Source organism: Lissotriton helveticus, chromosome 3_1 (assembly GCF_964261635.1).
Source record: "Lissotriton helveticus chromosome 3_1, aLisHel1.1, whole genome shotgun sequence".
Taxonomy (NCBI): domain Eukaryota; kingdom Metazoa; phylum Chordata; class Amphibia; order Caudata; family Salamandridae; genus Lissotriton; species Lissotriton helveticus.
This window is the reverse complement of record NC_136061.1, coordinates 1,510,458,147-1,510,473,699: the sequence shown is the minus strand read 5'-3', so window position 1 is coordinate 1,510,473,699 and position 15,553 is coordinate 1,510,458,147. Positions and strand designations below refer to the sequence as shown.

General features: G+C 42.8%; 1 protein-coding gene across 1 annotated transcript in view; it reads right to left on the bottom strand.

Moving 5' to 3' along the window:
• LOC144825020 (indolethylamine N-methyltransferase-like) overlaps positions 1-11,021 on the bottom strand; it is an 86,438-nt gene extending 75,417 nt beyond the window's left edge. The window contains exon 1 of the mRNA XM_078683933.1: positions 10,835-11,021. Within this exon, the coding sequence (XP_078540059.1) occupies positions 10,835-10,979 (145 nt within the window). The 5' untranslated portion in view covers positions 10,980-11,021. The remainder of the gene's footprint in view (positions 1-10,834) is intronic.
• Positions 11,022-15,553: the final 4,532 nt, after the last annotated feature.

The following is a 15,553-nucleotide window of genomic DNA, read 5'->3' as shown; positions in this document are numbered from 1 at the left end:
TTCTCATGCAGGATCCATCTACATAGAGCGTTAAGTCTGGGTCTGGAAGTGCAATATCTGTCAGGTCTTGTCTTGGTTTCGTCACTATATTCATTTCTTCCACACAGTCGTGTGGCGGTGCATTTACTGTACTTGAGGGCAAAAGTATAGCAGGATTCAGAATATTACAACGTCTGATCTCTATGTGTGGTTGAAATAATGTCAGTTCATATCCTGTCAGTCTTGCTACAGTCAAATGTTGTGTCTGTGTCCTGTTTAAGAGAACCTCCACTGCATGTGGAACCTGTACTGTCAGAGGGTGACCCAACACTATCGAGTCACTTTGTCTGATGGCTAGGGCTGTTGCTGCAACTGATTTCAGGCACGCAGGCAGAGCCTGGGCCACTGGATCTAGTGTACTAGAAAAATAAGCGCAAGGCTTGTGTTTTCCTGCTTGATCTTGTGTGAGGACAGATAACGCTGTTCCATCTCGTTCAGTTACGAAAAGCATAAAAGGTTTGCTGTAACATGGAGTCGCTAAAACTGGTGCTTGACATAATGATCTTTTTAATTCTTTAAATGCCAAGGTATGTTCTTGTGTCCAAGGGAGGACAGTCGAAGTGGCTGCCTCCTGTGTTGTCAATTGTATGAGTGGTTTGGCTAGATAGGCATACTGGGGAATCCATTGCCTACAGTATGAGGTGAGGCCAATAAATGCACGTACTTCTTTCTGTGTCTTGGGCTGTGAAATGTTAGAAATGAGCTGTATGCGTTCTCGTGTTAGTTGTCTACCCTCCTTGGAAAGTAAGTGTCCAAGGTACACCACTTGCTTTTCACAGAATTGCAACTTGGAAGGGGACACCTTGTGCCCTTTGTCAGCCAGAAAATGTAAAACTGTCAGTGATGCATTTGCGCATTCTGGTTCTGAACGTGCTGTAATTAGGATGTCATCTACGTACTGGAGTAGCGCAGTGTTGGCAGGCATGTGAACACTGTCTAGCTGTCTTTTCAGTGCCTGACTGTAAATACTAGGGCTTTCTGTAAAGCCTTGTGGAGCTCTTGTAAATACAAAGCTACGACCTTTTAATGAAAATCCGAACAGGTACTGGCTGTCGGGATGGATGGGAACACTAAAGAAAGCATTCTTCAAGTCTATGACAGTGAAGAAAGTAGCCTCAGAATCAATAGCAGTCAGTAATGAAGAAATGTCTGGCACCACTGGATATTGTGGTACTACACATTTGTTCAATTCTCGTAGGTCAATAATTAGTCGGTACACTGGCAGTACACTAGGGTCAGATCATTTAAGGATAGGGATGACAGGCGAGTTACATACATTCGAGTCAGTCTCTACCACTACTCCTCGTGCAATAAGTTCGTCAACTAATTTCAATAAGGCTGTTTCGGCGTCAGGTGGTAACTTGTATTGTCTAATACGTGGAAGTACTACTCCTGCTTTGAGTGTGACAAGGTGTGGCGTTATGTCCATGTAACCTACGTCAGTCGGTCCTTGTGCCCATAGGTGCTGTGGCACGTTCTGGAGTCTGTGGTCAAAATCAGTCAGCACATAATGTCCCTTAAAATCACGTAAGAACAGGCGTACTCCTTCTGGAGAGCAGCAGATAACTGTTCCTAGGTCTTTTAATGTCTTCATACCAAGTAAGTTTTCTGGACATGACTTAGTAAGTAGCAAGTCTGTGGTACGTGACAGTGGACCAACTCCTAGGGAAACTGGTTTCGATACTTCATTAACAATAGGCTTTCCTGAAAATCCCAGGGAAACATTCTGTGAGCCTGAGAGAGGTGCCCCTGGAACCTCGTCATGACTGATGGTAGTCCTGCTCGCCCCTGTGTCAATCAGAAACTTTCGATCCTGACCTAATACACGACTATGTACATACGGACCCTCTTGATCTACAGGAACCTCAATAAGGGGCAAGCCTACTTCCCTCTCGAGGCTGTTTCATGAGAACTGTTGATACTCAGGATAGTCAGACTGTGTGTACTGATACATTTGTGGTGTGCCCTGTACAGGCGGTGGTGGAGGAAAATTTGCTACTGTTTGTTGTGTGTTCTGTTGCGTGCTATTCTGTCTAGGAGTGTACTGTCGTTCTTTTGTCTTGCCTGTAGCTATATTGTGTTTCAGAATAGTGCAGTCCTTTACAAAGTGACCTGGTTGTTTGCAATAATTACAGTTCCCCTTGACAGGTGTCGTGCTATGTTTGTTTGAATTTGCCGGTACTGTCTGGGCAAACAGCACTTTCATTTTTGTCTCTTTCATGCGTCTCTTTTCATGGTCCTGCTCTTCTCTAATCCTGTTCTGGTGATACTGTAACATCTGTAACATTTGTGAAGGGCTGTTTGCTTGCCAAGTACTCTCAACCTTCAGTACTCTATTCTTGATCTGGGGCAAGGAATTCTCAACTAATTTGCTCACAAAAAGGTGTGGATATGATTCACTACCTGGCTTAAGGCCACTATTAATAGTAAAGCATTTCTCAAACCTAGAATAGAAATCACTTGTGTCCTCTTCTTGCTTTTGTTTACATGCTGAAATAGCATCCCAGTCTTCCTTTTTAGTAATCAATAATCTCGGTAAAACTTGTATCAGGAGTTCAGGCAGTTCTCTAGCTTTTTCCCCAAGACCAACCCCTGGGAGCCTACCTTTTTCTTCCGTTTCCAGTGCATCCCAGCTTAACTTTTTCTCGCCTACCTCCCAGTCTTTTTCCTTAAGCTTTTCATAAATACCAGCAGGCAACAGTACTTTCAGTAACTTCAGAATGTCATCGTACGTATAATCTCCAAAACGTTTTCTCCAAGCACTTGAAAAAGATCCAGCTCTCTCCTGCCTAACGTAATGATAACATGCTCTGTACAAACCATAACCACATGGCGCTATTCACAAGCCATATTCACAAGAAACTCAACAAGTTATAATAATGACATGCTCTTCATAAACCATATTTACAAGGAGCTATTTACAAGGAACTACACAGTAAACTTATATGGCCGATGGGGGCGGGCTCTTCTAGATAGGAGGAAATAAAAGCCTCTGATACTGTCGGCTTCTTTCTACATACTCTAAAGGGTACAGGTGGTGGCATTCGCGACCTACTGGGTGTTTCTGAGGTGGTCACTCTAGCTAGTTCTTCTGAGAGGACGGGATAAATACCAGTAACGACGGCGTTTCTTTCTCTATCAGTCTGTTCTGTTTTGACCCGTTCCCCCTCCTCCCGTAGTTCTTTTTCTTTGGCTTTTTCCTCTGCTTGTTTAGTTCTCTCTGCTTTATTGAATTCTTTCTCTGTTCTCCTGTGTGACTCTTTGCGCCACAATTCAATGGCATCTTTCTGAGAGGGTCTTGATTTCTTCTTCCATAGCGCTTCCTCTACTCTCATAATGCATTCTGAATCCCAAGTTCCTGAGATAGGCCATCTATACTTTTCCTCCAGGTCCTTTGTATAGTCTACCCATAAATCTAAAAACAAGATGGCGTCTAATCCATGCTTATTATACATAAAATGACCAGGTGTGTCTCTAGGCGGGATGTTAATTGACTCTTCTAGTATACCTTTTCTGGTCCCTATCTGACGCAATTTTGAAAACAGTGGCATGTTGAAACCAACACAATGGAAATACAATACACAAAAATAGACTGAAACAATCAACAATCATTCATACTAAAACATCATAACATTAAAACAAACATGATCTAAACCAATACAGAGAACTAAACATGTACTTGAAAAACTATATGCACTGGAATACAGTACAACCATACCGGTCTCAAAAATGAGACACGTCTTGACCGTGCTCGTGTGAACGAACCCGTCTTTACCGTTTTCACGAATAACGTGAACCTGTCTTTACCGTTTCCACGAATAACGTGGACCCGTCTTGACCGTGTTCATATAAAATGAACCCGTCTTGAAACTTTATGCATTCCCCATAGTGGTACTCACCGAGAAGCAAAACTTGAAACTTGAAGGCCTCGAACTTCTACGCATCTACGTCTACGTCTACGCATGCGCCTCGGAACGGGTGGACCTCTGGAAACCTCGGACCTTGCTCTCTCACAAGTCGGGCTCTGGTTGAGACGATCCGCAATCCTCACCGCCTTGTATGGTTGCCTGGTCACAGTCCGTCCTCCTCCTGGGCCTGAGGGAGTAGCGGGAAATCCCGATGGCGTGTACACTTTAAAGTCCGTCACGGCTGTAGAAGGGGGCAAAGCTGGACCTACAACTCCGGCGCGTGGGGAAAAGGATATGTCCCTATTCGGGCGCCAAATTAATGTGGTAAATAAAATATTACCCTGGCATAATTTCTAGGCATTAACAATTAGCATGTATCAAATGAGAGGCAGAGAGTCCGTGGTGTCCAAGTTAAAAGGGCTTTATTCCAATAACTCGAGTTAAGGGAGAATCTGTTCCATCACCACTGAGGTTCAGGAAGGGTCTTCTAACATTATTTACAGAGAACAACACATATATACATTTTTCCTTGTACATAGGGAGGAGCGCTCCAGGCAGAGCATGAAAGAAAGAGATAAGAGCATGTGGGCGTGCATGAGGGTGTACACTTGATGAGTCACAGGTGGGTGATAGGTGGGTGGCTACATAGAGGAGGAGTTATATGGCAAGCTGAAACTTTGCCCTACTTGTGCACGCAATTTGAGCATGACGTGCAATTGACGTGTAACTGGGAGGAGAGCTGACTTTCAGTCTAGTAGAGAGATCTTTAATGTCAAGGCGACCAGCACGTCTGGTACTAACTGATATCTTAAGTCAGGGGATGTATTATCTGAAGCAAAGGTTGCAAAGGTTGCTCGTCACTAGGAATCAGAAAAAGCATATATTTCTCCGTTCATTGCGTGGGGCTGTGAGCTTTCTATGGATGCAAGCACTGTGATTTACTTCAATGGAGACAGAGAGGCTAGGCCCTATCTTCCGCGGACGGGTTCTGTTTACCTTCCTCACTGGGCAGGAATGTGACTCTGTACAGCAGGCAGATAACTGTTATTCATAATACTATCTTGGCAGCCCTTGCTGGGTCTCTTTCGGCTGAGCTAGAAGTATGCGAGGTCAGAGATACGTAACTGCAGCTTCAGTGTGTCAGGAGTCATGAAAACCCTAATTCAGAAAGTGGCTCAGACTGAACCACAAAAAGGGTTTATTACGATATTTATTTAAAAGTGCACAATGCAAATACATGGGCCTTCATGTTAGCTTAACGTTTGGGAAACTTGATGACAGGCACCTTAATGCAGGACGTGATTGCAGAGGCCTTGTGATTCAAGCCACTAAGAGAAATATGCATGGGTGACATGCACATACATGTAACATAGGGTACACGTAGAGGGCATCTTGGTCAGGCAAAATTTCATTTTCCTCAAAATAACAAAATGGGTTTGAAATTCAGTATTTGCAAGGGGCATGTTTTGTGGTTAGGAATGCAGTGGCAAAACATTTGCATTATACCAGGGGCTTTCCGGTGCTGCTCAGTCTAATCCAGGCAGCACTGCAGCTCACACTGCGAAAAGGGAGGTGTGGTGTGAAACTCAACTCAGAAGAAGCCGCCATGGGAATGTAGCTAAACTACGGATAGGAGTTTTTGCAAGGATGAACAGCGTCTGAGGATTTTAAACCTGCTCCAGGGATCTCAGCGCTACCTAAGTCCAGGCAACACAACAGCTGCGGTCATGTATTAAAAGCATGCAACGGTGAACTGCTGACAATAGGCACACTGATGGCAATGTTACAGTTAAAACGTAGATAAACAAACAAATGCGGCCGAGGTCACATAGGAAAAGAGGGCAACAGCGAACTGCTGACAATAGGCGCACAGCTACCAATGTTGAGGATTTTAAACCTGCTCCAGGGATCTCAGCGCTACCTAAGTCCAGGCAACACAACAGCTGCGGTCATGTATTAAAAGCATGCAACGGTGAACTGCTGACAATAGGCACACTGATGGCAATGTTACAGTTAAAACGTAGATAAACAAACAAATGCGGCCGAGGTCACGTAGGAAAAGAGGGCAACAGCGAACTGCTGACAATAGGCGCACAGCTACCAATGTTAAAGTTAAAGCATACATAAACAAACAAATGCATCCAGTGTCACGTAGGAAAAGTGGGCAATGGCGAACTGCTGACAATAGGTGCACAGGCATCATTGTTAAAGCGTACATAAACAAATGTGGCCGACAACTGTGGACCGCAGGGATGTATGACATTACAACGCATGCTTTTACATCGCATGCCTTTACAACGCAAGTATTACAACGCAGTCCATTACAGCGCATAGTGCTTTGGGGTGCAGGATAGTGAATAGTTTAATTTACTATTCCAACTCCAGTCCCCGTGGACACTAGGGAAGGTTATTGGATAGTAAATTAACCTATTCCCTATCCTAGAGCACCCCCCAGAGCAATGCGTTGTAATAGTTTGCGTTTTAATGGTTGCGTTGTAAAGGCTCTGCGATGTAAAAGTTGCGTTGTAAAGGTTGTTTACCGGACCGCAGCTATACTAAAGTAAAAGCATGCCGTGCCACACACTTGTACGAAATTAAATAAACAAGTAGTCCCCAACAGGCACATAACATTTAGGGGTGTAAGGAAACTGTAATTGGCTGGTGCTCCTCGCATAAAACTGAAAATGATGATTCGGAGCGTTAAACAATAAGAAGTCAGGAAATTAAAGCGATGCAGGAGTGAACCAATTGCAAGCAGCAGGCCTGATTACACTCGGAAGAGTGATTACAGCAGGTGTTGCAGAGTGCTTGCGCACTGATGCTCAACCTAAAAAGCACTCTTTGGGACCAAGAGCTAGCTTTCTGCCAAATTTGGTGTAAGTCCATTCAGTGGTTCAGTGTGTTCAAAATCCTGATGGGAATTAACTTGGGAAACTGCCATTTTTTTGCCCCCGATTTTTCTCCGTCCCTGCTTCATGGATCACGCCAAAACTTTCATATACACACTTATTTTTAAAGTTTTGTGAAGATTCTGCAAATGGCGCTAAAGTTATAAGCAAGTCAAAAAAACGCTTTTCCTACTGAAACATAGTTCTATCCATAACTACCTATTGGCGACTGCTAGCAAGTTACATATCTATCTGTCTGTCTGTCTGTCTGTCTGTCTGTCTGTCTGTCTGTCTGTCTGTCTGTCTGTCTGTCTGTCTGTCTGTCTGTCTGTCTGTCCGTCCGTCCGTCCGTCCGTCCGTCCGTCCGTCCGTCCGTCCGTCCGTCCGTCCGTCCGTCCGTCCGTCCGTCCGTCCGTCCGTCCGTCCGTCCGTCCGTCCGTCCGTCCGTCCGTCCGTCCGTCCGTCTGTCTATCTATCTATCTATCTATCTATCTATCTATCTATCTATCTATCTATCTATCTATCTATCTATCTATCTATCTATCTATCTATCTATCTATCTATCTATCTATCTATCCAAACTTTTGTTTGCTTTATTTCATTTCAATTGAGGCCACATCGAAAACCATTACATCGCAGATAATACACATGATGAACAATGTAGTCAGATTTTCTGTTACATTAACGCCTTAACCACGGCGGTTTTTCCGCCACGGTGCCGTTGGCCGACGGCAGCACTAGGGAGGTAGTGCTCCCGTCGGCCGTTGGCCGACTAGAGCACGCAAGGGGTTAATTTTGTTGTGGTTACTTAGAACAATAACATCAGGAGTTACTACGTCGAAACTAAGATTTTAAAATGTGTTTGTGTCCATACACCTCACACATAGGCACATATGCACACAAACAAACACACAAACACACACACATACACAAAACATTGAGTGTGAGAGATACGGGTTAAGGGCATGAGGTACAGAAATAATGGTGCTGATTAGGCATACAGGTTTATGGGTACTGGGTGAAGGGAACATAGTTAAAGATAAAGGGGTAAGGGTATAGAATTATATGCATCTGAATGAATCTCTTTATCTCCCTCTGTCTCCGATTGTACATCTAGTTCTCCAGAAAATTAAATTACTTAGTACAAATAAATCTATTTCAAAATGCACTGCTCTAATTACTTTTCCAGGTTTCTTCCAATAGATTCTGGCTTCTACCATACTCTGTGTTAAACCTTTCTGACCACGGGGTCTGTGTTTGAGGTGCTCTTGCAGGAAGAAAACAGTGCCTGCCTTGTGGTCCTTTGAGTTATCAATGCAGGGCAGAAATCTGGAGTGACAGAATGGCAGGAAACATACACTCTAATTACAGAGCAGAGCTAAAATCTGAAACTGTGCAGATTTGATTACGAGATGTGTGATAATATTCACACTATAGCAGTTTCCTCAATAGATTCCAGCAGGTCAAACGAGCTAAACTGTATAGGGGCAAAAGGCCCATATAAAAGGCAAAACATGCAGAATGCAGTGTGATAAATACCAATTATGTATGTTATGCCTCATTTGTAAGTTAGAAACTCTGAATCGGAGGTTTTTGCCTCATGTGGTACATACCTCGTCTTCTGGAAATTATTTTTACCACGTGTGGTAAATATCTCCCCCTATTTCACTTAGCTTATAATAAGGGCTTAAAGAAAAACGAGAATATCATAGCGATAGGATGGAGAAATATACACTCCTGCACACAAAATAATGTCTCTGTAAATTGCAATTTCTTTCTGTCATAGTAAGACGAGTTCAAACAGTTTATTAATTCAATACATATGTAGCCTGATTCACAAAGGCCAAGTTAAGAAATTGTAAATCTTGTCCTCTACAGGTACATTTCTGTTTGGGGAAGAATTCTAACTTTCAATGGACACTTTCTGAGTCACAAGAATGACAAATAAGTTTAGAATTCTACTAGAGAGGTAGAGGCATTTACAAGCCCCTATTGCCACCACAACGTCAGTTTCAGTGACATGGCGGCGTTAAGGGCTTCGCCTTATCGACAAGGCAGTGTTAAGCCACTTAACATGGCTTAATGCTGCCTTGTAAATAAGGCACCCTTTCATGCTGCACTTAGCGTGAAAGGGGAGGGAAATGGGTGTTGCTGTGGGTGTTCCACCGCAACAAACACTGATTGTGACACTGCCGCCTATTTACAAGGATGGTGTAAATAGGAGGCTGCGCCAAGATTAAGACCAGAAAAAACCTGGTCTTAAGCAGGCAAAATGAGAAGAAATGCATTATTGTGCATTGTACAGCACATATAGAAACAGCAAATTGCCATTGATTGTTTATGTGTGGGAAGGTGACCCTGATGATTTGCAACTTCTATGTGTGCTGCATTAAGCAGCACACAAAAAAGTTACAAAAAGTCATTTAAAGATTGTTTATTTGCATGAAGGGAGACCTTCCCGCACATAAACAATCTTCCCCTCAACGCAGACACCCTTGCACTACGGTGCAAGGGTGCCTGTGTTGGCACTAGGCTGCTAAGTTTAGCGCCAGCGCATAGGGGAAATAAAGGGCTGCACAATATTGTTGTAAATTTGGTGCAGCCGTGCATTTCTGAAGTGGTCCAGTGCGGCATTAAGCCAAGAAAGCTAACGCCACACTCCAGCACTTCATTGTAAATATGCCCCGTAGTTTTCAAGGAGTACTCAAAATCATGAAAAATAAAGTATGCATAATTCCTAATGGTTGGAAAATTATACATTTATCAATTTGTTGAAAATTTGACTTGTCACATGTAACGTTTTCATTGTATCTTCCAATTACATTTTGAGTTTTCTTAGAGAATTTCGGAATCCCTTGCTTTCCAATTAAATGTGGAAGTGTTGTTTTGCAGTTTCCACTCTGACAAAGCACTTAGTCCTACCTTTGACCAAGACACATTTGAGCACATTTTCAAGGTGAGAAGCTACCTGCAAGAGGCATGTGTATGTTTACAAATACAATACTATCTGTGCTCCACTACATGAGACTGATGTCCCAAACAGAATCTATCACAATCCCATTTTAAACCCAAGCTTGAAAATACAAAAGTTCCTATAAAGTGTTGACTTGCAACGTACGAAAACGCACTTTACAGATGCAAAATATCACATATCTCGACTCTCTGAAAAAGGATTGGGGGCAGATTTACAAGCCCCCTGCAACACCAGTATGTCACTTTTTGTGACGTACTGGTGGCACATGTTACTGCTACATATTTACGAGGACAGGAAAAGCCACCCTTCGTGGCTTTTCCTGTCCTTGTAAATATGGCACCTTTACACATATACTCCGCATGAAAGGGGTGTTCCATGGGTGTTGCTGTGGGTGCTCCCACAACCATGGTTGTGGGTGTTCCCACACCCATGGAACAAGACACGTTTCCAGATTTATGAGGAATCGTAAATCTGGAAATGCGTCTGAATGCTACGCCACCCTAGGGGTGGCGTAGCGAAGCGCAACGAGGAGAAATGTTTTAATTTCTCCTTGTTTTTTTCTCTTTCAATGTGTGCTGCATTCTACAGCACACATTGACAGAGGAAAATGCCTGTAGTGATTGCTGTTGTGCAGGAAGGTGCCCCTTCCTGCACAAAAACAATCTCCTCATGACGCAGGCATCCTTGCACAATGGTGCAAGGGTGCCTGCACCGGCGCATGGCAGCAGTTTGTGCACCAGCACAGGGGAGAGCACAGGAATGCAACATATTATTGTAAATATGTCGCATTCCTGTGCTTTGGAAGTGCTGCAGCGTGGCGCAGCCAAAGGGCTTGCGATCCTGTGCTGCCGCACTTCCTTGTAAATCTGCCCCGGGGTATTTAGATTTACAAGGTGTTTTGTTCACCTGAGTTGTATTTATGTGCACAAAATATTTTGTGAATCAGGATCATTTTAGAATATATATTTTTTTAAAGAATGCCTCTACAAAACATGGAAGCCCAGTGACAACAGTTTTTCACCTACCTGGCTTAAACACTTCATGTAGGCGTTCGAGAGGGTAATAAAATATTTCTTGCTTGCTAATAACAGTGCGGTCAGAATAAAATGTTTCTAAAAAAAGTCTTGCATTGTTGATTTCCTGTTGGACGTCACATGAAGCTAATGCCATGGTGCTTCCTTGTAAATGATTAATCCTTGTGATGACATTTGCTAACGCACTCCTCTTTATAGGACATATTGCTCCTCAGGCGGTATTCATGCTTACTGCTGATCCTGCTGAGGTACGAGAAAAACCCGGTTGTTACCACATTACTTATGCAAACTCTGCTTCAGTAAACTTGAGTGCTGCACTCACTAAATAAAGTACTGCCATAGGGATGCCTCTTGGCAAAGTGAGCCTGTTGTAAATGTTGGCAAAGCATTTTACGATGACAGTTCTCAATACCTGATTAAAATGCGTACCTGACTTGATTTAACTATTTGAATAATGTGTACTTTATACAACAGAGTGGTAATCATCTAAGAATGGTGTGCTTTTTTGAGATTTGGAGCAGTTTGCGCTTAATCAATCCATACTAGTGGCCTCATATATGGAATTTTTGCCTTGGGCACTGCTGCAATGCACCTTGCTGTCTACCCTGCGCCAAAGTGAAAGGGCAGACATGCACTGTAGTTAGTAATACAGTGCATTCCTGTCCTTTCTGCCTGCGCTGGCGCTGTTTCAGAAGCCTAGCACCAACATAGGCACCCTTGCACTACTCTGCAAAGGTGCATTCATTGTAGGCAGGACTATTTTTGTGCGGTAAGGGACACCTTCCTGCACAAAAACTATTCCAAGAGAGGTTTTCCTCTTTCTATGTGGGCTGGAGAATGCAGCACACATAGGAAAGAGAACAAAACAACGAGAAATTATGGTATTTCTCCTCATTATGCCTCAACTCTGGAGGTTGTACGGATTTGGCACTTTCCCACATTTACATGTTTATGTAAATCTGGGGCAGCGTCAAATTCCATGGGTGTTGCGTGGAAAAACCCACTGCAAAGCCTATGGAACGCCTCCCGGGTGCTGAGTGAGGCAATTCAGCTGTTTGCGCTGCGTCAAATTCCTCATGATTTATGAGGCCACTCAAAGCCATGCAGGGTGGCTGTGCGTGTCTTCATGAATCTTAATGAGAACTCTGTGTCACGCATTTATCACTTTACATGCTACAAATGCCATGCAGGACTCTCATAAATAAGCCCATGACTTCTTGTGCTTTTGCTACACCCACATATGGATGTGATTTACCCTGAAGTGGCCTGAGAAAATAGACAAAGTATGTCAAAATGAAGTGTTTTTTCTGAGAAATGGGAAAAACATGCCCTGTATGAAAGCATGTTTTAGTCTACATATAGCTTCAACAAATGTTTGCTGTGCTAAGATCACCTTCTTCCCAGATTCCAGAAACAGGCAATGTGTAAAAAACTTTTTTTTCACAGTTTTTTATTTTTTATTTTTCTAAGTGGTGGCAAAAAGTGCTGTTTTTGCAGGAGTGAGAAAGTGGGTTACTAATTTGAGAAGGAGGTCTCCTTATTAAGTTAATGACACTATAGGTCATACAATTGCTCTAAGAGTAACATCATTTCTTCATTGACAGCTGTGGCAGAAGAAGAAATTATTTTTCCAGAGAAATGATTGTTAAGTTTATTGTTGGTAACAACAATTTTAAAGTCAGAACAACCCAATAAATTCTCCAATCAATTTAGAAAAATAAAGAAACATGTATCAAGCAAAAGAAGACCAAAATTAAAAACCTAGGGGAACCAAAGTCATGAGTCTATAAGTTTTAAGACAAAAAGTACCAAGAAAATACAAACACAAATCAAAAGTTCAGATAACGATTAACTAGTACATAGTAGCAATTGTTGGAAAGGTCCAAAGGATGGAGAGGGAATCAGGTAAGCAAAGCAGTTCGTACTGGTTAAGGTTGTAAGCTTATGACTTTAGGCCTGATTTATTTATGACCCAGTCATAATTGCTGTATTATTAGAAGATTGGAATGTTAGGAGCTTCATTGAAGACAATGGACTGCTAAGGGCTTTTAATGGCCAGTAGAAGCAAGGAGCCCAGAAATTCCAATGTTTTCAGTTCACAGCTGTTGCTGTGAACAAAGGCCCCACAGAGACGGTGGGGATTTCAGTCCTCTCAGGCTCTATGAGGCCTTTGTTTTATTTGTTAAAACATTCTGCCCTCTAGTAACGGAAGCTGGATTATACCAGCATTAACATTCTGCTCCCTTGTTAAAGGCATTAACCTTCAGCTCGGGCATTCTGTTAGAAGAGAACTTTTTTTGCTTACACATTATCCTATGTAAGTTAGCATTTGCTGCACCATTTTCTTATTAGATGCCATTTTGAATCATGATTGAAACTAAATCATTGGCTATTTCTGAGAATAGGCCGCCGTTAGGTCTCGTTTCCCTAAGGTTGGGTTTTTTCATTAATGAATAGACTGTTCTTATTACCACATACCTTTCTCACTAGATAGAGGCCCTCTCCCATTTTTCTGGTGATGGGCCTAACTGGAACAACCTTGGACTTTGCAACTTTGTGTAAGATATGAGCACTGAGATGTTTTTTTCCCTGTATTTTATTGCTTGCAGCAGCTGCCTGGAAAATTCCACCCTGGGCGTGTTTTAGCCCAGTTACGAAATGTACATAATATATCTTTATGCTTGTCAATTGCAGTCCTTCTGCAGCATCCTAGCAACTGGGCAGACTAGGCTCTACTTTGAGTGTATTTTGAAAACAGTTATTGGGTTGTATTCTCTACTGTCTGACCAACTCTTTATTTGGTTTGTAAGCCTGAGATGAGTTCATTAGTGACCCAGCTGACCTGAAATGGGCCACTTCCTTCAGTTGGGTGATTAATCCATCCCCTTCCGCAGACGAAGGGGAGGACGAGGACATCGTTGCATCGGACTGACGTTTCAGGGATCCCTGAATGAGGAGTACCAATTGCTTGCAGCTACCACTTCTGTGCTACAGGGCAGTGCCTCACCCAGTGGTCATCCCGACTGGAGTCCCGAACGGCAAAACCCTTGGATATGACCATTTGGTCTGAAGAATCGGCAGTGGAGATTTGGTTTGTTTGTGCGACTCATAACAGGTGAGTTTGTTTAGATTCTTTATCGATATGATACGAGTGTGATTTGAGTTTGGTACGGTCTGAGGACCGTTTTTTATCAAATAATTTGCAATTAATTTGCCAGGCAAAAATAAAGAATTTGTTTTCTTTTGAAAATGCCTGCTCTTCGTAGCTTTGGCTTTTTGTTGTTGTTGTTGTTGTTGTTCTGCAGATGCTCGATTGGAAGAAGCTCAGCCGGCACCTCCAGAAGGCACCCCTAATTTTGATATGTATGTGAAGCATGGTCTTGGGCATATTATGTTTAGTACATTATGGCATAAGTATATGAGGCACAATGCCGAGTTACAGTGGCCATTGACAGGTACTTTTGATGAATAAAATATTTGGTTTTTACAGGAACAGTTGTTTAAAAGACGAATTAGGCAGTCAATGTTTGATTCTCTTCGAACGTTGCAGAAGGCGGCTAGACAGAGACGATTGAAGATGGAAAAAGATGCACGGAAGGGGAAAAAGCAAACATTGACCCAGAAGGCTGTTTCATAGGATAGAGAGAAGTAGGAGACAGGAGTTGAATGTGAAGATAGGAGGTTTTAGTTGCAAATTGAAAAATCTTATTTGGCCTAAGAGGAAAATTATACTTTTGTGGAGGAATTGTTAGATACTCGTCCCCTGCCCCCATATGCTCCGCGGAGGATATACCCTGCTGTTCCCTTAGAGTCACAGCAACCTGTTGTATCTGCTCTAATTGCTCCTATACCTATAGCTGTTGTTTCGATGGCTTTGGCCACAGCACCCACTGCTCCTTCTTTGTCTTTGCCATCTTTGGCAACTGTGGGTATTAGTACATCTACTGTCTCGAGTACTATATCCTCTGCTCTCTCTCCTCTGGTACAAGCACAAGTGATGATTGAACCTGTCACTTCTGCTGCTTCTCCTTCCTTGGTTTTTCATCCGCTGACATCTTTGAGTATTGAGACGCCAGCACGTGGTTTTGAGGATAGAGATTGGATGAAATTTAAGGAGCATATGGGCCAGTTAGTGTGATCCGGGGTGGGGGATGAAGAGAAAAAGGTAATAGCTGGTCAGGCTTTGCAATGGGCTCGTAATGCCATTTATAGTGTGGAGGATGTTTGGGAAGTTATGCGAGACTTTGAACCCTTCATACAGCAGCATGCTCTTCAGCATATGTCGGCTACAGTGATTAGTCCTTAACAACAACACCTCAGATTCTATTCGATATTACAGATTGTGTGTATGCTGCTGATCTGGAACCAGGCCAAGTATTTGGGAATATTACAACTTTAATTGCTTATAGGGGTAGATTACATGAGAGGAGCCCCACTCAGGTATCCCAGTCTCCACAGCTGGAGGTCCATCCTATATATCACCCAGAAATACCTGAGTTGATGGACCAGAACTGCACCATCACTAGACCTGCAGTGCCTGCCTGTTTTCAGGAGCAATGGGTTTATACTCCATGGAAAAGAAGTGAGGTTCTATCGCTTAATAGTCATTTGCCTGATCCTAGGAAAAATCCTACTGCCTAATATAAAGAGTTGACTGAAGCTGCCTCTTCTATTGTAATGACTCTTGCTGATATTGAAATATTCTTTGGT